The 24,723-nt window shown below is 50.0% G+C and overlaps 1 protein-coding gene across 1 annotated transcript in view; it reads right to left on the bottom strand.

Annotated features, from left to right (window-relative positions):
- Nucleotides 1-24,723, bottom strand: part of LOC140409300 (dedicator of cytokinesis protein 2-like) — a 1,572,852-nt gene that overhangs the window by 1,143,185 nt on the left and 404,944 nt on the right. The window contains exon 20 of the mRNA XM_072497681.1: nucleotides 13,575-13,664. Within this exon, the coding sequence (XP_072353782.1) occupies nucleotides 13,575-13,664 (90 nt within the window). The remainder of the gene's footprint in view (nucleotides 1-13,574; nucleotides 13,665-24,723) is intronic.

The raw sequence follows: 24,723 nt of genomic DNA, 5'->3' as shown, positions 1-24,723 counted from the left end.
CAGGCCTACACCCCCGTCCGCGCGGCCCACTCCTCCTACGCATCGTGGACTCCGCAGACTGCCACCCCACCGGGGACACCACTCAGCCAATCGTACGCCTGTGCCACGCGCCAGCCAGCCAACCCAGGGGGCCCCAGATGTTACTTCTGTGGCCAGCAAAAACACCCCCGCCAACGCTGCCCGGCCCGCAGCGCCCTTTGCAAGGCCTGCGGCAAGAAGGGGCACTTCGCCGCGGTGTGCCAGGCCCGCTGAGTCGCATCGATCGCCCCGACCCCCCCCCCCGCTTATGGCCAGTGGGTGCCGCCATCTTCCCCTCCTCGGACCACGCGCAGCCAATGGGCGCCGCCATCTTCCCCTCCTCGGGCCACGTGCGGCCCATGGGCGCCGCCATCTTTTTCAACCCCCGCCACGTACAGCTCATGGGCGCTGCCATCTTGTCCACCTCAGGATCTCCAGGCGCCGCCATCTTCTCTCCCCCACGGCACATGGGCGCGACCATCGTACCAGGACCCGTGCCCCCCTGGCACCCCATAGTCCGACATCAGCGATGACCAGCCGCGACTTGCCTCGAACACGATTAACCAGTCTCGCCCGCACAATCTAGCCACCACCTCGACAAGCGTGAAGATGGATGGGCATGAGATCTCCTGTCTGCTGGACTTCGGGAGCACCAAAAGCTGCATCCATCCCGATACGGTAAGGCGCTGCTCCCTCGCGGTACACCCCGCCAATCAGAGAATCTCCCTGGCCTCCGGGTCCCACTCCATGGTGATCCGGGGGTACTGTATAGCCATGCTCACGATCCAGGGCGTAGAATTCAGCAGCTACCGCCTCTACGTCCTCCCCAATCTCTGCGCTGCCCTGCTACTCGGCCTGGACTTCCAGTGCAACCTCCAGAGCCTAACATTGAAATTCGGCGGGCCCCTGCCACCCCTTACTGTGTGCGGCCTTGCGACACTAAAGGTCGACCCACCTTCCCTAGTCGCAAACCTAACCCCGGATTGCAAACCCGTCGCCACCAGGAGCAGACGGTACAGCACCCAGGACATGAACTTCATCAGGCCTGAGGTCCAGCGGCTGCTTCGGGAAGGCATCATCGAGGCCAGCAACAGCCCCTGGAGAGCCCAAGTATTAGTGGTGAAAACTGGTGAGAAACACTGAATGGTCGTGGACAACAGCCAGACCATCAATCGGTACACGCAGCTCGACGCGTACCCCCTCCCATGCATATCTGATATGGTCAATCAGATTGCACAGTACCGGGTCTTCTCAACTGTAGACCTAAAATCAGCCTACCACCAGCTCCCCATCCATAAGGCCCATAAACTGCCTTCGAGGCAGATGGCCGCCTCTACCATTTTCTTAGGGTTCCCTTTGGTGTCACCAATGGGGTCTAGGTCTTCCAAAGGGAGATGGACCGAATGGTCGACCGGTACGGGCTGTATGCAACTTTCCCATACCTAGACAATGTCACCATCTACGGCCACGATCAGCAGGACCATGATGCCAACCTTCCCAAATTTCTCCACACTGCCACTCTCCTAAACCTCACCTATAACAAGGAGAACTGCGTATTCAGCACAAACCGCTTAGCCATCCTCGGCTATGTGGTCCAGAACGGAGTTCTGGAGCCCGACCCCGCCCGCATGCATCCCCTCATGGAACTCCCCCTTCACCACTGCCCCAAGGCCCTCAAACGCTGCCTGGGGTTCTTTTCTTACTATGCCCAGTGGGTCCCAAACTATGCGGACAAAGCCCGCCTACTCATGCAGTCCACTCTTTTCCCCCTGACGGCCGAGGCTCAACAGGCCTTCAACCGTATTAGGGCCGACATCGCCAAGGCCGCGATGCACGCAGTCGACGAGACGTTACCCTTTCAAGTGGAGAGCGACGCATCAGATGTCGCTCTAGCCGCCGCCCTCATCCAGGCAGGCAGGCCCGTGCCATTCTTTTCACGAACCCTTCATGCCTCCGAAATTCCACACTCCTCCATTGAAAAACAGGCCCAGGCTATCGTTGAAGCTGTGCGGCATTGGAGGCATTACCTGGCCGGCAGGAGATTCACTCTCCTCACTGACCAACGGTCGGTAGCTTTCATGTTTAAGAACACACAGCGGGGCAAGTTCAAAAACGATAAAATCTTGCGGTGGAGGATCGAGCTCTCCAGCTACAACAATGAGATTTTGTATCGCCCCGGTAAGCTCAACGAGCCCCCCCAATGCCCTATCCCGAGGTGCATGTACCAGCGCACAGGTGGACCGTCTCCGGACTCTGAACGACAACCTTTGTCACCCGGGACTAACACGATTGTACCACTTCATCAAGGCCCGCAATCAACCCTACCCCGTCGAGGAAGTACGGGCAATCACCAGAGACTGCCAGGTCTGTGCGGAATGCAAACCGCACTTCTACTGCCGGACCATGCGCGCCTGGTGAAGGCCTCCCGCCCCTTTGAACGCCTCAGCATGGATTTCAAAGGGCCCCTCCCCTCCACCGTATTTCCTCAGTGTGGTCGATGAGTACTCCAGATTCCCCTTCGCCATCCCATGTCCGGCCATGACGTCTGCCACCATCATCAAAGCCCTCAATACCATCTTCGCTCTGTTCAGCTTCCCCGCCTATATCCACAGCGACAGGGGATCCTCATTCATGAGTGATGAGCTGCGTCAGTTCCTGCTCAGCAAGGCTTTCGCCTCCAGCCGGACGACCAGCTATAGCCCCCGGGGGAAACGGGCAGGTGGAGAGGGAGAATGGGACGGTCTGGAGGGCCGTCCAGCTGGCCCTACGGTCCAGAAATCTCCTGGCCTCCCGCTGGCAGGAGGTCCTCCTCGATGCATTGCACTCCATTTGGTCGCTCCTATGCACTGCGACTAACGACACACCCCATGATCGTCTCTTCACCTTCCCCAGGAAGTCCACATCCGGGGCGTCGCTCCCGACTTGGCTCCCAGCTCCAAGACCCGTACTCCTCTGTAAGCACGTATGACAACACAAGGCGGACCAGTTGGTTGAAAGGGTGCAGTTACTCCACGCTAACCCCCAGTATGCCTATGTAGCGTACCCAGATGGCCGCCAGGATACTGTCTCCCTCAGGGACCTGGCACCAGCAGGTTCCCCACACACATACCCCTCCAGCCCGGCGCCACACTCCCCTCCCCCAGCGCACCTAGCAGCAACCCCTCGGGACCATCAGTCCTCCCCCTGCCCACGCCTGAGGATGAGGAGGATTTCGGCACGCTCCCGGAGTCACCGAGGACCAGACCGGAATCGCCGCCACCACTGCGTCGCTCCCAACATCAGATCAAGGCCCCGGACCAGCTAAACCTGTAATTGGTTCGGGACTGTTAAAGCACCATGTACTGGACTCCAAAATTTTTTTTGCCTCTGTGTATTAAAACATGTTCTGAATATAGTTCTCCGCCATCCCCGCCGGACTTAATTTTAACAGGGGGTGAATGTGGCAATCACCACTGTTGTATATATTAGATGTGTGGTAAGGCCCTGAACTCCAGGTACCGGGTAGTGTGCCTGCTGGCTCCACCCAGCAGGCGGAGTATAAATATGTGTGCTCCCCATACAGCAACCATTTCGCCAGCTGCTGTAGGAGGCCACACATCTTAGTGTAATAAAGTCTCAGTTGTATTCAACTCTCGTCTTGTGCAATTGATCGTGCATCACCCCCCCCTCCCCCCTTCCCCCCCCCTCTGGCCCTGCACTCTACCCTCCCATCCCCTCCCCATCCCTCTCCCTATCCCTCTCCCTCGGCACCCTCCTTCTCCCACATTCTATCCCCTATCCCCGACCCCCCCATATTCTACCACCATCCCCCTCCCCCAACCCCTCCACATCCGCCCACAGAATCCCCAACCCAATCCTCGACACTCTACCTCCCATTCCTCTCCCCATCCCCGCCACCCCAAATTCTACCCCCATCCCCCTCCCCCACTCCCCTCTGTACACTCTACCCCCATCCCCCTCCCCCATCCGTCCCAGCTCCCCTCCCCCCACACTCTACCCTCCCCCTCCCCACCCCCCACATTCTACCTCCCCCCACACACAAAACCTCTCCCCTCCCCTCCCCATCCCATTCATTCAGAGCTCTGGAGCTGCTGGAACGTTTTGTTGTGGAGATTATCGTTTTCAGTCAGTCTGAGCACGTAAAGTGTTAAAGTCTTTTTCGGCGAGCTGGAGCTCTGTACAGCCTTGCCCATAATGTACCCCTGGTCGCTTGTCAGATTATGATACAAGTATTACCCCAGGATCATGGATGGAAAGCCATCTATCAGCCTATTTACAATGCAGACCAGTGGCTGAGTAACACATTCATTAATCATACTACAGCTATTTATCTTTCCTTAACATGCTAATCGAAAGAACCTAGAGGGAGTCAAATCCAATTTGAACACAGTGGAAATTGTGCTGTTTGTGTTGCAGCTTGTCAGAAGCATTGAGGCCTGAAAAGAGGGGATTTACCAATGTTACTTTCTCAACATCTAACCAGGTGACAATCTGAAGGAACTCCACCTATGCCATCGATGACGGATGGAACCTTTAGGTACATGGAGCATTCTATCAAAAGCATCTATTTGTGATGTTTCACTTATCCAGGAGACAGAATATTACTGAATGAAGTGTTTACTTTTTTTTAATAGGTTTATTTTTTTAATATTGATTTATTGCTTCTTTAGTTCACCCTGAACTACTTTGCTTGCAGGATACTTGACACTGCACCTTGCTAGGTATAATAATATGGATTTGACCACTGCCGTGTTATTCACCCTCGGGTGACACAGACTGCAACTGGATGCAGTTGTACCATAAAGTAGACACCAAACTTAGACGTGAGTTCAATATGTTTTATCGAACTTCTGGAACAGTGCACATAGCTCGCTGTGGGTTGACACTCTACTAATCTAAGTGTGCTAACTATAACTAACTAGACCAGACTAACTCTGAGCCACGTGTAGAAGGTGCTAACTGATAAATACACCCTGACTGTCACTACAGTTGTCACCAGTGGAAAGAGGCAGAGTGCTGATGCCTCGTGGGTTTTATTGTGGGTAACCCCCCTCTAGTGTTCTGCCTGGTGATTGGTTGTGTTCTGTCCTGTGTGTTGATTGGCTGTACTGGGTGTCTGTCACTGCCTGTCTGTATCTCATTATGTGCATGAGTGCATATCATGACATCCCTCCCTTTATTTAAAAAACATTGTCAGTTGCTTAGAGCATATGCGACTGTATGTACATGTATAACCATTTACATTAAATGGTGAGTGAATGAATATGTACATGAAAGGCGTCTAGCGTGCAGATACAGAACAATATTTACAAGATAAAGGTCTGTAAGTCCAATCTTTGGGGCTGGAGTCGGATCCTTATTGGCCGCCTGAGAGGTGGAGGTGGGGACGATGGCGCCTTGACAGGCGGGATTGCTGCCAGATTGGTGGTGCAGATCTGCACAAGGCTGCATAATGTCCAGGCTTCCCACAATTTAAACATCGCCTGCCTTTTGCAGGGCATTGCCGCTTTAAGTGGGCGGTGCCGCTGTTCAGGCACATCATGACGTTGACGTTGTTACGCTCCGTGCTTCGTCGCGCATGCACAGTACGGTCAGCCGATGTTCGCACTTGCGCAGTTTGGTCTTCGGCCGCTTCATTCTTGGTGCGCATGCGTGGGGCCCCGGGAAAAGAGCGCAAAATGGCCGCCTTCATCGATACTGAGACGCTGCATCCGGGCGATGGCCTCTACACACTCTGTCTCGTGGGAGGCAAGTTGTTCCTGTTCTGCCGATTTGAATCGGGAGTACTGATTTCTCGCCTGTTCATGCACTTTACACGTCTCGATTGCGACTGGCAGGGTCATGTTTTTTATTTTGAGGAGCTGCTCCCGCAAAGAGTCGGAGTGGACCCCAAACACGATCTGAACCCCGATGATGGAATCAGCGGTGTCACCATAGTTGCAGGATTGCGCTAATATGCGGTGATGAGTTATAAAGGATTGGAAAGGTTCATCCTTACCCTGAAGGCGTTGCTGGAAGACATAACGCTCAAAGCTCTCGTTCATTTCGACTTCACAGTGACTGTCGAATTTAGCTAAAACGGTCTTAAATTTGGTCTTGTCCTCGCTGTCGGCAAAAGTGAGTGAGTTGAAAATTTGGATTGCTTGGTCCCCCGCAGTTGATAGGAGCAGCGTGATTTTTCTGGCATCGGACGCATCCTTGAGGCCCAAGGCCTCAATGTAGAGAAGGAACCTCTGCTTGAAGACCCGCCAGTTGGCGTCAAGATTGCCGGAGATCCGTAGCTGTGGAGGGGCCTGGATCTACTAATCTAAATGTGCTAACTATAACTAACTAGACTATATTAGCTCTGAGCCATGTGTAGAAGGTGCTAACTGATATATACACCCTGACTGTCACTAGAGTTATCACCAGTGTGTTTTATAGTGGGAAACCCCCTCTAGTGTTCTGCCTAGTGATTGGTTGTGTTCTGTCCTGTGTGTTGATTGGCTGTACTGGGTGTCTGTCACTGCCTGTCTGTATCTCATTATGTGCATGAGTGCATATCATGACAACCACTACTTAGTCTTAACGTCCTACGGATGCGTTATTTTCTCTGTCTTCCCACCATGCCGAAAGACAGAATTGGACATTCTGAATTCTCCCTCAGTGTGCCCGATCAGGCGCCAGAGTGCGGTGACTAGGGGCTTTTCACAGTAACTTCACTGCCTACTTGTGACAATAAAGATTATTATTATTATCTCCGCCTGAGCACTCAGCACCACAGACGAGCTTTATCTCTCACTCCCCCATTCCCCCACCATCTCCCACACAATTCGTTCCGGCCACCCCTGAAGACACTCCTTCCTGGTGGGTTACAATTCCACGGAAGCTGACACCCTTCACGCGCCAATTCTTCTTGTATAAATCCAAGCTTCCAGCATTTGCAAACCTGTGGGGCAGGATTTTCCGTCTCCGACGCCGAAATCGCATTCAGCGATCAGCCAGAGAATCCCTGTTGGGGCCGAAATCGGGGGGCAGCGCCGCTTTCGCGATGCTCCGCCCACTCCAAAACGGCGTTTTCGCGGAGTACGCTGCTGCACGCCGTTCGGGCGGCCTCAGGACGCCACAAGAGGCCCTCCCCCTGATGGGCCGAGTTCCTGCCGGCGTGGGTCACTCATGCCATTTTTTTCCGGGAACGCGGCTTGGCGGCTGTGAACTGAGTCCAGCGTCGCCATAGTCGAGGGGAAGCCGATCCGCGGACAGGGTTGTTTTTTTTTGGGGGGGGGGGCTGGGGGCACTGGTGGGGGGGGTGGTCGGGGGGCTGGCGAGCCTGGCCAAAGGGGGGCACTATTTGGCAGGCCGGCTCCACGCGTGGCCGGCGCCATGTTGCACGGCGCAACCGCTGCAGGTCACCGCCGTGCACATGCGCGACCACGGACCTGCCAATTCTCCATCCATATCCGCAGCTAGAGCCGGGGGCTTTACGCTGCGTGCCTGCTAGCCCCCCACCATACGGAGGATCGGTGGAGGTTTTGCGACGTTTTTTCGTGCATAAAACGGCACCGTTCCCACGCCGGCGTGAGTGCTTAGTCTCAAAATCGGAGAATCTAGCCCCTGACCTCTGCCACCCAGAAGGCCGAGGATGGCAGGCGCGAGGGGAACACCAGGTTTCCCTCCGAGCTGTGCACCATCCTGACTTGGACGTACATCACCTATCCTTCATCGTCGCTGGGTCAAAAATCATGGGACTCCCTCCCTGACAGCGATTCGACACGCGGGCTGCAGCAGTTCCAGGTGAACAGCCACCATCACCTGCTCAGAGGTAACTGGAGACAGGCCAGCGACGCCAAGCTATTGTATCATCAGCATCGATAGGCATTCTGACCTTTGCAGTGTGATCACGGCTGGAGCCAATCCTGTTCTCACCAGATGCTCACACGGACGTGCTTTTCAGCAGGGGTCATTAGAGAGCGATGTGTGGCTGGTGCCAAGGCTGACATTATTAAGGCACTCAGAACAGCTGCAGCTCCTCAAGTGTTTCAGCGGCTGAGGCTAATTAACCGAACACATACCTGGGACCCAGTCACCCTGCCCTATAGCTTGAGTGAAAATAAAAGACATTAAACTAACGCTTCGCTGTTTCCGAGCTCATTTAAAGTCACATAACACAAAAGTTATAATCATTTCCACAGGAGATGACTGGGTCTGATTTTACCTCAGCCCTGCCTGCTGTGAAGCAGAGGAGAGGGTAGATAAAATGACCGCCAGGTTATGATCAAGGTGATTGCCGTGTTGTCGTGGCTGACGCCATTTTGAGCAGGGATATTTTAGACACAGGTCTGGGAAGTGGGAGGGCCTACTTGACGCACGAGGGCCGTTGCCCCGTTGATGTAAATGGCAACGAGCCTGGAGGATCAGGAAGAAAGAGTGAAGGCGGTGCTCCTCAGCCCAGCCCTTCCCTTTCCCTCCCACCATGGTGGGCTGTTCCTTTCAGGGTCCGCCCTGGGAGAAACAGATGGCCACACACCTTTGGCCGTGTTCTTGCTCTGACCAGCCTTGAGGCCACTTCTGCCGATTTAGTGCAGGAGACAGCTCCAGGGATTCAAAAAGGCCCTGATCCTCACGTTCAACTCACTGAAGCGGGCATTGGGGGTGGGGGGGGGGGTTCAGATTTAAAATTAGGCCCACACCTAAACAAAATAACCTTGAGAGTTTCTCACAGCACTCTTACCTATGAAGCATGAGCATTGGTGAAACAAGTGACAATGCTCAAAGGTACTTACAGGAAGAGAAATCGCTAAAACTAATGTTATTATACTTTTAATACATCAACTTCTCCATGGATGATGAATGCAGAACATGAGTCGATAGTCTGAAGGAAATGTTCCTGAAATTATTTGACTGGGGCTGTCTGCACTATTGCTGCTACACATATCTTTTTATTTGAAGTGTCCTGGGCCCTATTTTACAATAAACAGGCCTGAGGCTGAAGATAGTTTGTAGTCACCGGGATCTATACCAGCCATCGCTATAGGACAGTAAGCAAACTGGCACCTAATGATTGTCCGTGTACTATTGCCAATCTTGATAATGCCACTTAGAGCTGCATAAAGATGTGGAAGTTGTGGGTCGGCTATTTAAAGCTGCAGTTTCATTACATCTGGAGTATTGTGATCAGTTCTGGGTTCAGACTTAAAATTTTTTTCATTTATTCATTCGCCAGATGTGGGCATCATCACTGGCTAGGCCACCATTTATTGCCCATGTCTAATTATCCTTGCAAGCTTATAAAGACGAGATCATCTGTTTCTGTGACGTTGATTGAAGGATAAATATTGCACGGGTAATCGGAAGAAATAGGAGAAGATATAGGGCTGGCACAGTGGTTAGCACTGCTGCCTCTCAGCCCGAGGGATACGGGTTCAATTCGGGCCTTGAATGACAGTGCGTGTGGAGTTTGCATCTCCTCCCCCGCCCCCCTCCATGTCCGCGTGGGTTTCCTCCGGGTGCTCTTGCTTCCTCCCACAGTCCAAAGATGTGCAGGTTAGGTGGATTGGTCGTGCTAAATTGCCCCTTAGAGTCTGAGGATGTGCAGGTTAGGTGGGGTTACGGGGATAGGGTGGGGGAATGGGCCTTGGTGGGGTGCTCTTTCAGAGTGTCAGTGTAGATTAGATGGGCCGACTGGCCTCCTTCTGTGCCATAGGAATTCCATTCTATGGAGTGGGACTTTCACCCTGATCACCTGCTACGCTATTCAGCAAAATGATGGCTGATCTGATTTTGACCTCAACACTTTCCTGCCTGATCCCTTCCCCACCATCACTGACAGCCCCCTCCCCTGCCCTCACCACATGCCCCCAAGTCTTGAGTGCCTTGTCGATCACAAATCTGTCTAACTCATCCTTCAATATATTCAATGATCCAGCCTCCGCTGCTCGTCGGGGTGTTAATTCCAAAACAGAGGGGGCCATTGACAGAAGAAATTCCTCCTCATCGCTGTCTTAAATTGGAAACAACTTATTTTTAACCAGTGTCCCCAGGTTCTAGATTCTCCCATGAGAGGATTGCCACATGTCCAAAGGAGCACAATCCCAGTCTCTGTCTCCTCACGGAACTGGAGCCCCTCATCCCTGGTACTATTTATGTAAATCTCCTCTGCACCTTCACAAAGGTCTCCTGGGGGCGACCTGATAGAGGTCTACAAAATTATGAGGGGCATAGACAGAGTGGATAGTCAGAGGCTTTTCCCCGGGGTAGAGGGGTCAATTACTCGGGGGCATAGGTTTAAGGTGAGCGGGGCAAGGTTTAGAGTAGATGTACGAGGCAAGTTTTTTACACAGAGGGTAGTGGGTGCCTGGAACTCGCTGCCGGAGGAGGTGGTGGAAGCAGGGACGATAGTGACATTTAAGGGGCATCTTGACAAATACATGAATAGGATGGGAATAGAGGGATACGGACGCAGGAAGTGTAGAAGATTGTAGTTTAGTCGGGCAGCATGGGCGGCACGGGCTTGGAGGGCCGAAGGGCCTGTTCCTGTGCTGTACATTTCTTTGTTCTTGTCTCAATACCCTTCCTAAAATGTGCTTCCCAGAAATAAACATAAAACTCCAAATGATTTATAAAAATCGAGAAAAACGTTTTTGCTTATCTATTCGAAATGAAAATTGCTTATTGTCACAAGTAGGCTTCAAATGAAGTTACTGTGAAAAGCCCCTAGTCGCCACATTCCGGTGACTGTTCGGCGAGGCTGTTACGGGAGGCTAGCTTTATTAATGAATCCGACAATTTTGTTTTACCAGCATTAGCAATGTTTTCCTGCAATTCCCAAAGGCCCAGGGCGCTATTCTCCCATGCCGCGCCGTATGGGAGAATCGCCGTTCAAGCCATTTTTTCCCCGCAGTGCCGGTCCTCCGAGGAGCAGAGAATCGGCGGCATTTGCGCCGGCGCATTTGGCGCGGCGCCGGTCGCGGGCCGCTGTCCGTGGCCGGGCCGCCAATTCTCCGGCCTTGATGGGCCGAGCGGCCACACGGAAATGGCAGAGTCCCGCCGCCGCCGTCCACACCTGCTCACAGCCGGCGGGAACTCTGCGCGTAGGGTCGGGGGGCGGCTTGTGGGGCGGGGAAAAGCGCTCCTTCACCGGAGGGGGCCTCCGATGGGGTCTGGCCCGCGATCGGGACCCACCGATCAGTGGGCCGGCCTCTCCAGCCCCGGCACTATTTTATTACGCGGCCGGCCCCTGAATCCCCACGCCATGTTGTGTCGGGGCCGGCGCGCTGAGGAAGTCCCCCGCGCATTCGAGGGTTGGCGTGGCCCAACTGCGCATGCGCGGGTTGGCGCGGTGCCCATTTGCCGCTGGGAAGGGAGGCTGGAGCGGCGTGAACCACTCCAGCGCCGTGCTGGCCAGAATCGGTAGTGCCCGCGCCCATTTTGCACCGTCGTGAAATGCAACGGCGTTCACGATGGCACGAACACTCTGTCTCCATTTCGGAGAATCGCGCCCCCTATATGCCAATCCTCAGGTCTCTTAGTTTCTTTGCTCCCTTCAAAATTGTACCTTTCAGTTTACGCTGTCGCTGATCATTCGTCCAACCAACTTCAAGATTTGTCCCCCTCCGGGTGCCTCACGAATTTAAACCCTTGTCCACTGATGATTTACCATTCACTGAGATCATGGCTGATCTGTGACCTAACTCCAGATACCAGCCATTGGCCTACATCCCTTAATATTTTTACTTAACAAAAATCTATCTCAGATTGAAAATTAACAACTGATCGAGCTTCAGCTGCAGTTTGTGGGAGAGAGTTCCAAACCTCTACCACCCTTTGAGTGAAGAAGCTCTTCCCAACGTCCCTCTTGAATGATCTAGCCGTAATTTGTAGAAGATGCCCCCTAGTTTTAGAATCGCCAAACAGTGGAAATAACTGATTGATCTTTATCTACCCTGGCATTCACTGTAAATGTCTTGAATACTTTGATCAGGTCACCTCTTAGACTTCTAGTGAAAACAGGTCAAATTTGAGTAATCGCTCCTCGTAACTCAACTCCTGTAATCCAGGTATCATTTTTGTAAACCTACGTTGCACTCCCTCCAAGGCAAAAATATCCTTCTTAAGGTGTGGTGCCCAGAACTGCTCACATTGACTCCAAGTGGGGTCTAACCATGGTTTTGTACAGCTGCAGCATAACTCCTGATCTTTGTATTCCAATCCTCCAGATATAAAGACTAGCATTCCATTAGCCTTTTTGATTATTTTCTGCACTTCTACCTGGCATTTTAAGGAGCTATGCACCTGAATCCCCAAGTCACTTTGGACATTCACTGCACCTAACCTCATTCCATTTAGAAAGTACTCTATCCTTTTTTGTTCCAAAATGTCTAACTTCGCACTTGCTTCCATTAAATTCCATCTGCTGCATGGGTAAGAGCTTCAGCGGCAACTGAGCCGAGACAAGGTTGAAGACGAGTGACATAACAGAGATGAAAATAGGTGGTTTTAGTGTTGACTTGAATATGAGGGCAGAAGCTCACCTTGGGGACAAGTATGATAAAACAGCTGGATTTTCCCAGCACCTTGGCGACAGACTGTGAGGTGAGACGGCTACCAACATGGTGGGTGGGGAGGGGCAAGGCCAGCCTTGGGGAGGAAGCCTATTTTATGCACTTGGAGTGCTTGCTGCCCAAGTGGAGGATACACCAGGTAAGCCCTTGGTCTTCCCAGAGGTTTCCAAAGTGGAGCTCCTGCTTGATGCCCTTCCGAGGCCCACGGAGAGGTCCCCCTTAGCAATGTCACTGCAGGTGCACCCTCACCCACACCCCACGAGATCAGTGGAAATCTGGCCCTGGCTTACCCAACCAAATTTACCCGCTGTTCAAGAGCTCCTGGCCACTGAGGTGCCCTCTCCTTGGAACTCCACCCTAAGCACTGACCACACTTAGTGGTCACGATTTAACTAAATGTGAACAAAGTCCCATATCGAGCGCGTTTAGCCGCCTGTTTTCCGTCGTTCGCAGCATCGAGAAACACAACGCTGTAAAATGGCACTCATAGTAGATAGGGGGCCTCAGCGGGGAATACACGGGTGAGGCGGCACATAGCCCCGTTTTGTGCACTGAGGAGCCTGAGTGTAGCGAGAGGCCAGGCGGCATTTTTAAATGACGTCCCGATCTCTGGAACCACCGATGCGATTCCCTCCCCCTCCCCCATCAAACATCAACGTACCATGGGAGGGTGTCCGCACCCACCCCCACCCCCCATATCCATTCCAACACCCATGCCAGGCAACCCCGGCTCGATCGCTACCGTGTAAAAAATGCCAACTTGGCACCTCGGCAGTGCCAACCTGGCACCCTGGGCTAACAATTGAGAAAAACGGATTTCCGGTGAATGTAGTTTGCACTTAAAATTCCACAATCTTTCACGCTGATTCGCTGTGAATTGTGCCGGAAGGAAAACAGACACAACACCACCGAACGGAAACTCGCCGCTGCGGGCACCAATCATTGCCTGAAATTCCAGCGCGCCACCTTATTCCTTTGACAGAAGTTATAGATGAACAACAAACATCGAGGTCTTACCAGGGCATCAAACACCAGCTTATCGTACGTGCTGTCATCTGAAAACTCCATCATGATGCTAAAGAGAGCGTCTAGCGTGTCCTGGAGAAACTGTGGAGAAAGAGAGGCAGCACACAATCAGAGACAAGCTCCTGAGCATTCTTTGTCAACCGGTCGTTTTGATTTACAGGAATTTGAAGAATTTTCATTGCGTTATCTGTCTAAAAACATGAGAACACCAGACATGTTAACGTTTCATCAACCTTCCAGGAGAGGCACAAAACCAAACACAATCACTTCCATGTTTGAGCAGCAAAGCTTTGGAAGACCAGAGGAGGTCAATGGATATGAGATGTTGTGTGTGTGTGTGTGTGTGTGTGGGGGGGGGGGGGGGGGGGGGGGGGCGGGGGAGGGGCAGCAGCGGAGGGTCTGGACTCTCGGTTGAGAGGAATATAAATTCAATTTTTGGTGAATGAAAGGGCAACTTCCCTTCACAATGTCTGGACATCCTTAAGCACAGCATGGCCAATTAAATTATTTTGAAGTCCAATTACTGTTGTACCCTAGGAAACATAGCGACTAATTTGAGGTCCTACAAATAAATAATGTGATAATAGAACATAGAACATACAGTGCAGAAGGAGGCCATTCGGCCCATCGGGTCTGCACCGACCCACTTAAGCCCTCACTTCCACCCTATCCCCGTAACCCAATAACCCCTCCTAACCTTTTTGGTCACTAAGGGCAATTTATCATGGCAAATCCACCTAACCTGCACGTCTTTGGACTGTGGGAGGAAACTGGACCACCCGGAGGAAACCCACGCAGACACAGGGAGAAGGTGAGGCTCCGCACAGAAAGTGACCCAGCGGGGAATCGAACCTGGGACCCTGGCGCTGTGAAGCCACAGTGCTATCCACTTGTGCTACTGTGTTGCCCTATATCCATGTGCTTTTCATAGAAGGCCGCCCCATTTTCTATTTAGTTGTGGATTCTCTGACTGGTATCTGTTGTTGGTACCGAGAGTATGAAAGTTAGACTTAATGCAGCATCAGAACACCATTACCTCCACGTTTCCCTCCAAGTAAAGCATCATCCTGACTTGGTCCAAATCCTGGAATTCTCTATCTAATGTCATTGTGCACTCATCAACAACAATCTTTGAATAATTGGTGGTGTGGTTTCCTGTGGTAACTCCTGACTTGTGCCTTGCAGATGGTGGACAGGTTTTGGGGAGTCAGGAGGTGAGTTACTTGCCACAGGATTCCTAGTCATTGTTGTTGTAGCCCATATATGGCTGGTTCCGTTTCTGGTCAATAGGAGGGGATTCAGTGCTGATAATTTTATTGAATGTTAAGGCAAGATGGTTCGATTCTCTCTTGTTGGAGGTGGTCATTACCTGGAACTTATGTGGTGTGAATGTTATTTGCAATTTTTTTCAGTCCAAACCTGAATGTTGCCTGAATGTTGTAACCGAGCTGAATTAACATGAGTAAGGAATACAGTTCTTCGGATAGAACATTGACTGAGAAAGATTAAAACCTGACAATGTAAGGTAGGTTGGATTCCTATCGGTAAGGATAGTCGTTAGCATTGGAGATTGATTGGAAAGGGTTACTAATCCTGAGCGTGTGAAGGATCAGCTTTAATGTCATTAGAGACATAGTAACCCAGGGCTGGAAGGAGTTACTCAACTGAACAGTGCGAGGAAGGGAAATTAATATCAGCCATTAACAGAAGGAATTGGGTGCAATGAGATACTGAGTCTGGCAGTGCGACAGGGCTGAATCAACATCAGCCATCAACAGAGAAGGTGCAGGGTAGGATAAACTACTGACCCTGACAGAGTGAGGGAATCGGATGGGTAGAGATGCAGTCATTACTGCAGGATGCTGGCTGGGAGGGGTTACTGAGCCTGGCAGCATGAGGGAGCTGGATGAACACGAGTCATTACCGGAAGGTGTTGTATGCAACGTGTTATTGAACCTGGCAGTGTGATGGTGCTGAATTAATGCATACACTGTAGAAATGACAGGATTCAAGAGGCAACTCAATCTAACAATAGCATCTCTTACATTAATTCAATGGCCTCACTTAAATCCTTATTCTATTTGACATTTTTATTGAGTCACGTCATCAATCATGTAAAATGGGATAATTATTCTGCATATTTGATTGCCATTTGTTTCCTACGTGTGGGTTAGATACAGCTGCAACCTCCATTTTATCTGTGCTGTCTCTTGCATGGGAAACACTCTCTGTAAACTCACTCCCACATCAGCCCTCACCTCAGCACAAGGAATAGCGTTAAATTGGCCTTTCAGTGTAAATGCATAAAATGGAGTATAGTTCAATTCAATTTTTGAATAATTGGTGGTGTGGTTTGGTAACTCCCTGCCTACCAACTGTAACTGAGTCGATTTGAAGCGATGAATTGCAAGAATGGATTTTCTGACTGGTATCTGTTGTTGGTACCGAGAGTATGAAAGTTAGACTTAATGCAGCATCAGAACACCATTACCTCCACATCTCCCTCCAAGTAAAGCATCATCCTGACTTGGTCCAAATCATGGAATTCTCTATCTAACGTCATTGTACACTCATCAACAACAGTAACTTGCATTCATATGATCACGGAGATCACAAGAACGCCATTAGGCAAAATGTTGGTGCAGGCCACACATAACATAGAACATACAGTGCAGAAGGAGGCCATTCGGCCCATCGAGTCTGCACCGACCCACTTAAGCCCTCACTTCCACCCAATACCCGTAACCCAATAACCCTTCCTAACCTTTTTGGTCACTAAGGGCAATTTATCATGGCCAATCCACCTAACCAGCATGTCTTTGACTGTGGGAGGAAACTGGAGCACCCGGAGGAAACCCACGCAGACACGGGGAGAACATGCAGACTCCGTGCAGACAGTGACTCAGCCGGGAATTGAACCTGGGACCCTGGCGCTGTGAAGCCCCTTGTGCTACCGTGCTGCCCTAAAGTTGGCATAGGTTGCGCAAAAGCCAGGTGAACAAAAGCTAAATCAAAGAATCATATTTTGAAAGAATGGCTCAAAGGATGAGGGTCTATGAAACTATGGAGAGGGTCGAGAGTTTTAGGGAGAGGCACAGCCCCCAATGGTGGAGCGAAGGAAATTGGATATTTGCAAAAGATTGTAATTGGAAGAGTGCAGAGATCCTGGACGTGTTGCAGAGTTGGAGGAGGTTCCAGAGATAAGATAGAGAGGCCATGGAGGGATTTGAACGCAATAACGAGAACCTTGAAAAAAAAGTATTTTTGGTCTGGATATCAATGTAGGTCACCAAGCACAGGGATGATGGGTGAAGGGATCTAGGTGCGAGTTAGGATACAGGTGGGTGTGTTTGAGGTGAACTCGTTTATATAGGGTGATAGCTGGGACCACAAAGACATCAGTAAATCATGAAGAGTGGTTTCTCTCATTCATAACAATAATCTTATGAAAAATAGAGACAAAAATAGAAAAAACCTTCAGGCTTGTGATGCTTGGAAACTTGCCAAATAATGGCAGATTCCTTTACACGCTAGTGCCTCTAAAATTAATTAGATTGGGGCATTACAGACTTAGGCCCTATTAAGACTGTATGTCTAATAGCAACCCAAAGCACTATAGGTTATGATTTGCAAATGAATCATTTTGGATTATTTTATGTAAGTACTGAATCCTAATTAAACTGATGCAAGTTACAAATTGAACTAAGCATTTCTGAATCCCATTGTTGTTATCCCCTTGGTTGGAATGAAAGAACCTTGGTGCTTCAAATAAAACCAAAATGCTTATTCTGTGAGGTCCTGGTGAGTGTTTCTGTGTATGAGTACCAATATTGCTGTCACAAATCAAATACTCTACTGTTATGTTTCAATCTTTCAGATGGATGTGTCTTGACTCTTGGGGGACTTCAATTATGTGGAGAACCTAGGAACTTTGGTCTTTTCTCCTTCAAGCAGAGAAGGCTGTGGAGCCTTTAGATAGCAATGCTGAAAATTATGACGTGTTTAGATAGCGAAACTAAGGAGAAACTGTTCCCACTCATGGAATGACGGATAAACAAGAGGATACAGATTTAAGGCTATGGACAAAGGACCCAGGAGAGATGAGGAAAACATTTTGTTGCACTGTTCTGTTTTAATCTGCAACGCATTGCATTAAAGCAGGTTCAATATTAACTTTTGAAAAGAATTGGTACTCGGGGAATGTTTTCGAGGACTATGGGGAAAGAGTGAGGAATACCTTCCTAAATAGCTGGATAGCACAGATTAGATGGGCTGAATAGCTCCTTGTGCATATGATTCTCTGTTTCTGTGGTAAGAAGGCAAACTTAGGACTAAAGTGAGAAAGTTCTGTGTTAAAAATAAAGTAACAAGCAGTTGGATGGACCCCTGTGTCGAGGTAAAAATGCCCGAAGAGACATTGAATTTCTGCAATGAAGATATCGGAGATATTCTAGATGCATCAGGTTAATTATAATAATAATAATCTTTGTTCTTGTCACAAGTAGGCTTACATTTACACTCCAATGAAGTTACTGCGAAAATCTCTTAGTCCCCACACTATGGCACCTGTTCAGGTACACTGAGGGAGAATTCAGAATGTCCAATTCACCTAACAGCACGTCGTTCAGGACTTGTGGTAGGAAACCGGAGCACCCGGAGGAAACCCACGCAGACACAGGGAGAACGTTCAGACTCCACAGACAGTGACCCAGCCGGGAATCGAACCTGGGACCCTGGGGCTGTGAAGCAACAGTGCTAACCACTGTGCTACTGTGCCGCGCAATAAAGATCAAAATCCACAGTCTAGTTACCATAATTGAGCCCAAACCTACCTTCACGTAGGAATATAGAACCACAGAAACGAGGAGCAGGAGTACCCTTTGAGTCTGCTCCGCCATTCAATATAATCATTTCAATCTCAATGCCACATTCCCACGCTTTACCCCTACCCCTTGATGCCACTGAAGTCTAAAAATGTATCTATCTCTTTCTTGAACATATCTAGTGACTTGGTCTCGACAGCCTTCTGTGGTAGACTTCCAACTGCCCTTTGAGTAGAGAAATGTTTCCTCGTCCAGTCCTAATGGTCTCGCCTGTATCCTGAGACTGTGTCCCCTGGTTATAGATTCCCCAACCAGGGAAACATCCTCCCTGCACCTAGTCTGTCCAGCCCTGTTAAAGTTTTATATATTTCAAATCGGATCTCCTCCCATCCTTCTAAACTCTGGTAAATACTGGCCCAATCTCTCCTCATAGGGCAGTCCTGCCAACCCATGTATCAGCTTAGTGAACCTTCACTGCACTCCCTCTATGGTAAGTATATCCTTTCTCAGGTAGGGAGACCAAAACTGCACGCAGTACTCCAGGTGTGGTTTCACCAAGGCCTTGTATAACTACAGTAAGACATCTCTGCTTCTGAACTCAAGTCCTCTTACAATGAAGGCCTTCCTAAGTGCTTGCTGCACCTGCCTCTGCACTTTCGTTGACTGGTGTACAAGGACACCCAGATCCCTTTGTACATCACGCTTCCCAATATATCACCATTTAAATAATATTCTTCCTTTTTATTCCACACCAAAACGTATAACTTCTCGTTCAGTCGTGTTTTACTGCATCTGCCATGTGTTTGCCCACTCACTCAAATTGCCTTAATCACCTTGAAGTCTCTTTGCATCCACCTCACAACTCACAATTCCGCCCAGTTTTGTATTATCAGAAAACGTGGAAATGTTATATTTGGTTCCCTTATTCAGGGGCCCAAGCACTGATCCCTGTGGTACCACAAGAGTCACTGCCCGCCCTTGTAAAAAGACCTATTAATGCCCGCTCTGTTTTCTGTCTGTTAACCAATTCTTGAGCCATGCCATACATTACCCCCTATCCCGTGTGCTTTACCTTTGCTCACAAGCCTCTTATGAGGGACCTTATCTAAAGCCATAAATCCTAAACAGATGAAGGGTAATGGTGATGTTGGCTGATGGCATAAAAATGGCAATATTGGATCAGGTACAAGTATTCCAATTATCATTTACATTTACCTTAGAGAGAGGGAGATGTATAACAGGCAGCTGAATTGCTATCACCCATGTTACGCTATTGGAGAAAGTCAGCATGGATCCAATAACGTTTTCTGATGAATTGTAGGGGAGGGGAAGCTTACAAGATATTTGAGGTAAAGATTAAAAGATCATGCCCTAATTTGCATTCCTCACTCTCCTGCTAAGAATCCCAAGTTATGAAATCACCCCCACTACATTGTAATTCAATCTGACATTAAAATGTTTGTTAAATATTGTGCCCAAACCTCACTCAATCAAATGACAAAGATCTGAAATTTTTCGGTCAGGCTGGGAATTAGACCAGCCAATGTGGAACCCAGTCATTTCCATAAAAGTGCAGCTTTAATCCACAATGGTGCTGAGCTTTAAGTCTTAAATGTAAAGGACTTGGAGACATCCAGAAAGTAGGAGCAATTTACAAAGGTGGGTCACTTTTAATATCTCCGATGATTGAGTCCCTCCAATAGGCTTCAATTTTAAGACAGTGAAATACGAGCCAAGCTTGACTTAGCCTGACTACCATCCGCTGCCCCCTACTGGAAATTGGATGTAGGCGAAGATCAGTTCAGGGCAGTCATCAGTTATCAGGGGCGAAATTCTCCGACCCCCCGCCCGGTCGGAGAATCGCCGGGGGCTGGCGTGAATCCCGCCCCCGCCGGTTGCCGAAGTCTCCGGCACCGGATATTGGGCGGGGGCGGGAATCGCGCCGCGCCGGTTGGCGGGTCCCCCCGCGCGATTCTCCAGCCCAGATGGGCCGAAGTCCCGCCGCCAAAATGCCTGTCCCGCATTTAAACCACCTACCTTACCGGCGGGACAAGGCGGCGCGGGCGGGCTGGCCCCGGGGGGTGCCCCCACAGTGGCCTGGCCCGCGATCGGAGCCCACCGATCCGCGGGCGGGCCTGTGCCGTGGGGGCACTCTTTTCCTTCCGCCTTCGCCACTGTCTCCACCATGGCGGAGGCAGAAGAGACCCCCTCCACTGCGCATGCGTGGGAAGCTGTCAGCGGCCGCTGACGCTCCCGAGCATGCGCCGCCCGGAGATGTCATTTCCGCGCCAGCTGGCGGGGCGGAAATTAGTCCGGCGCCGACCTAGCCCCTCAAGGTTGGGGCTCAGCCCGCAAAGATGCGGAGCATTCCGCACCTTTGGGGCGGCGCGATGCCCGTCTGATTTGCGCCGTTTTGGGCGCCAGTCGGCGGACATCGTGCCGTTTCCGGAGAACATCGCCCCTGGTTCTGCCTCCATTCCCCCAGAATGTGAGCTTGAGTATTCTGCCAACGTTAACTAATGAGCAATGCAAAAAGATAAAGGCAGGTTGCGTAGACTCTGCATCTTTCAATTCAGCAGTATCCAGCCTTTCAAAGTTTCAAACATTTCAGACTACAATCTCTGCTCACAGATCTGTTCCGTTTCTTTGCCGGGTTTGGTTTTGCTCTAATTTTTCTCTTGTCATTGCTTTCAGATGCCAGTTGTTCATCATTCTGCCATTCATCCCTCTTCCAGACACATCCTTTGTTTCCTTGCTCATTACCATTCCCTTTGGCCGCACACCGTCATCTCTTCTATCATTTAATCGTTCCTGTCTCCCACACTCTCACCGACTTTCCTTTCTGTTCTTTTGCCCAGCTTCCCCGTTTTCACTAACTCAGAATTTATTGCATTTCTAAACATTCTCGCGTCTGATCACAGGTTGAGCCATTAAATCCGTTTCTCTCGCCACAGACGCTGAGTGCTTCCAACACTTGCAATTTCTATTTCAAACATCCAGCATCTTCAGCATTTAGTTTTTGTCTGCACTCAGCTTGTGTTCCCTTGAGTGTAGCAGATGAACGGGTGATCCAACTGAGGTGTTCGAGATGAATAAAGGGGTTAACGGCTTGGATGAAGAAAAACGTTTTTTACTGCTGGGAAGAGTCCAGATCAAACAAAACCTTAAAATTCGAGGGAGGCAGTTGAATGAATGAATGAATGAATATCGCTTATTGTCACGAGTAGGCTTCAAATGAAGTTACTGTGAAAAGCCCCTGGTCGCCACTTTCCGGCGCCTGTTCGGGGAGGCTGGTACGTGAACTGTTGAGGGGTAATGTTAAGAAGCACCCAAAAGATAGTGGAAATCTGTCCTCACAGAATACAGGGCATGGTCCACCAGCTGGTAGATGCTGAGAGATGCCTCCACCCCCACCCACCCCTGGACCTCTGACAGCCGTTGCGCCTCGCAGCATCTAGCCAGATCTTCTGAGGTGTCACCATCTGGGTCCTGCCCATGAAGGGCATCTAACCTGAGCTCCATTTCACTCGAGAGTACTGGATGATCCGTGGGGAACCACACCAACCACGCGGGTTCAACTCCCATGTACCGGCTGAGGTTATTGGTGAAGGCCCCGCCTTCTCAACCTTGCCCTCGCCAGAGGTGTGATGACCCCCAGGTTAAATCACCACCAGTCAGTTCTCAAAGGGGAGAGCAGCCTCTGGTCCTCTGGGAACTGTGGTAACGTGTACATATTTTCAGTTGACGATTGGGCAATATTTCTCAGGGTTTAGCAGCCAGTGGAGCTATTCGTGAAGTGTTGTAAAGTTGGAAAATCAGCGGCTCATTTGCTTCCCCGCAAAAGGCGACAAGCAGCGCAAAGATAATGACAAGATAATCCCTTTTCAGTGATGCTGACTGGGGGTCAAAGGTTTGCTGGGACAGTGTAGAAGAACTTCCTTGGTTTTCTTCAAAATAATTTATTGGGATCTTTTACCTTCTCCTGAAAGGTCATTCGAGGGGGGTGGGGGGGAGCGTCTTCAGTTGAACTTTTCATCTTGAATTTGTCTCAAAACTGCACTGGGGGCATCAGCCGAGGGTAAGCCTAACGGCCAACTGCTGAAAAATGGGATTATACGAACATAAGAGCTAGGAGCAGGAGGAAGCCATCTGGCCCCTCGAGCCTACTCCACCATTCAATGAGATATCATGGCTGATCTTTTGTGGACTCAGCTCCACTTACCCGACTGCTCACCCTGAATTCCTTTACTGTTCAAAAATCTTTCTATCTTTACCGTAAAAACATTCACCGAGGGAGCCTCAACTGCTTCACTGGGCAGGGAATTCCACAGGTTCACGACCCTTTGGGTGAAGATGTTCCCCCTCAACTCAATCCTAAATCTGCGCCCCCTCATTTTGAGGCTTTTCCCCTAGTTCTAGTCTCACCCGCCAGTGAAAGCAGCCTCCCTGCTTCAATCTTATCTGTTCCCTTCATAAATTTATATGTTACGATAAGGCCGCCCCTCATTCTTCTAAATTCCAATGAGTATAATCCCAGTCTACTCAATCTCTCCTCATAAGCCAATCCTCTCAACTCCAGAATCAATCTAGTGAATCTCATCTGCATCCCCTCCAGTGCCAGTACATCCTTTCTCAAGTAAGGAGATTAAATAAGGACACAGTTGCAAGAGTTAGGAGCTTGATGGCGGACGCAATAGGCCGAAGGGCCTCTTTCCCTACTGCGCAACTCTATGACTCTATTGCTCAATGACTCTAATTTGTGCCTGGGATGGGGTCTGAATTCACAACCTCCAATTCAAAGATCGATGTGCTACCAACTGAGACATGGCTCAAACTTGGTACAACACGATCAGATTCTCGGTGCATATACTACCCTCACCACAGTTAGGTGAGGAAAACCCTTTTCACACAGTGAGTAGGCAGCACGGTAGCACAGTGGTTATCACTGTTGCTTCAGTGCTCCAGGGTCCCAGGTTCGATTCCCGGCTTGGGTCACTGTCTGTGCGGAGTCTGCATGTTCTTCCTGTGGCTGCGTGGGTTTCCTCCGGGTGCTCTGGTTTCCTCCCACAGTCCAAAGATGTGCAGGTTAGGTAGATTGGCCATGATCAATTGCCAATTAGTGTCCAAAAAGGTTAGGTAGGGTTACTGGGCTATGGGAAGAGGGTGGAGGCGTGGCCTTAAGTGGGGTGCTCTTTCCATGATTCTATGATTCTATGAATGATCTGGAATGCACTGTCTGAGAGTGTGGTGGAGGCACGTTCAAGTGTGGCCTTCAAAAACAAATTATGTAGGGCAGCACGGTGGCGCAGTGGGTTCACCCTGTTGCCTCACGGCGCCGAGGTCCCAGGTTCAATCCCGGCTCTGGGTCACTGTCCGTGTGGAGTTTGCGCATTCTCCCCGTGTTTGCGTGGGTTTCGCCCCCACTACCCAAAAGATGTGCAGGGTAGGTGAATTGGCTACGCTAAATTGCCCCTTAATTGGAAAAAAATGAATTGGGTACTCTAAATTATTTAAACAAAAAAAGGAAATTGTGTCATTAAGTACCTGAAGAGAAAAATTGTCACAGCTACAGGAAGAGGTGCAGGGATTGGACTATGTGAGTCGCTGCTGGAGGAAGTCGGAAAAAGGCGCAACGGGGTGATTGGCCTCCTCCTGTGCTACAACTGTTCCATGGCCCTAAGATTGGAATACATTGTGGAATTAAACTCCCCTCCCCCACCTCTACTGTGCCAAAGGATGAACTGACCTTCCAACTTCAAAACCTTCTTAAGGCCCCTTGAACAAGCGCAAAGACAGATGGTTTAAAGTAACTAAAATCTGCAGGTGTGCCGTTCCGTCATCTTGCTGAACCAGATAAGAATCCACACTGCAGCTCTTGACCGAATTGAACTACAAGTGGAGTTCTCAGTGTCACATTAAATGCCAGCCAGCACTTTCGTGGGCAATCATGCTTGATCGATTGCATCACTGTCCTTTTCTCCACACACACACATACCTGATAAACATGTCCTTGAATCCATAACAACTCTCGTGTGCTAGAAAATAAATGTTACTTTTCCACCTGAATAGTCCATAAAATGTTATCTGCCAATTAGCGGCGCTATTATGTGAGAAATATGAGCATTTTCAGCCAGGTTATTAGGTCTAACAAACATTTTTCACTCAATCTTAACCTCACCTTTACCTCCAGCATTTCATAGAATCATAGAATCTTAATGCACAGCAGCCCTTTGTGCCTATGCATGACTGAAGGGGAAGATGCGGTGAAAATACTGAAAAATGTATGCATTATTTTGAAAAAAAAAGCCCAGCATCAA

The sequence above is a fragment of the Scyliorhinus torazame genome, chromosome 3 (genome assembly GCF_047496885.1).
Source record: "Scyliorhinus torazame isolate Kashiwa2021f chromosome 3, sScyTor2.1, whole genome shotgun sequence".
Classification (NCBI taxonomy): Eukaryota; Metazoa; Chordata; class Chondrichthyes; order Carcharhiniformes; family Scyliorhinidae; genus Scyliorhinus; species Scyliorhinus torazame.
This window is presented reverse-complemented; position numbering and strand designations above follow the sequence as displayed.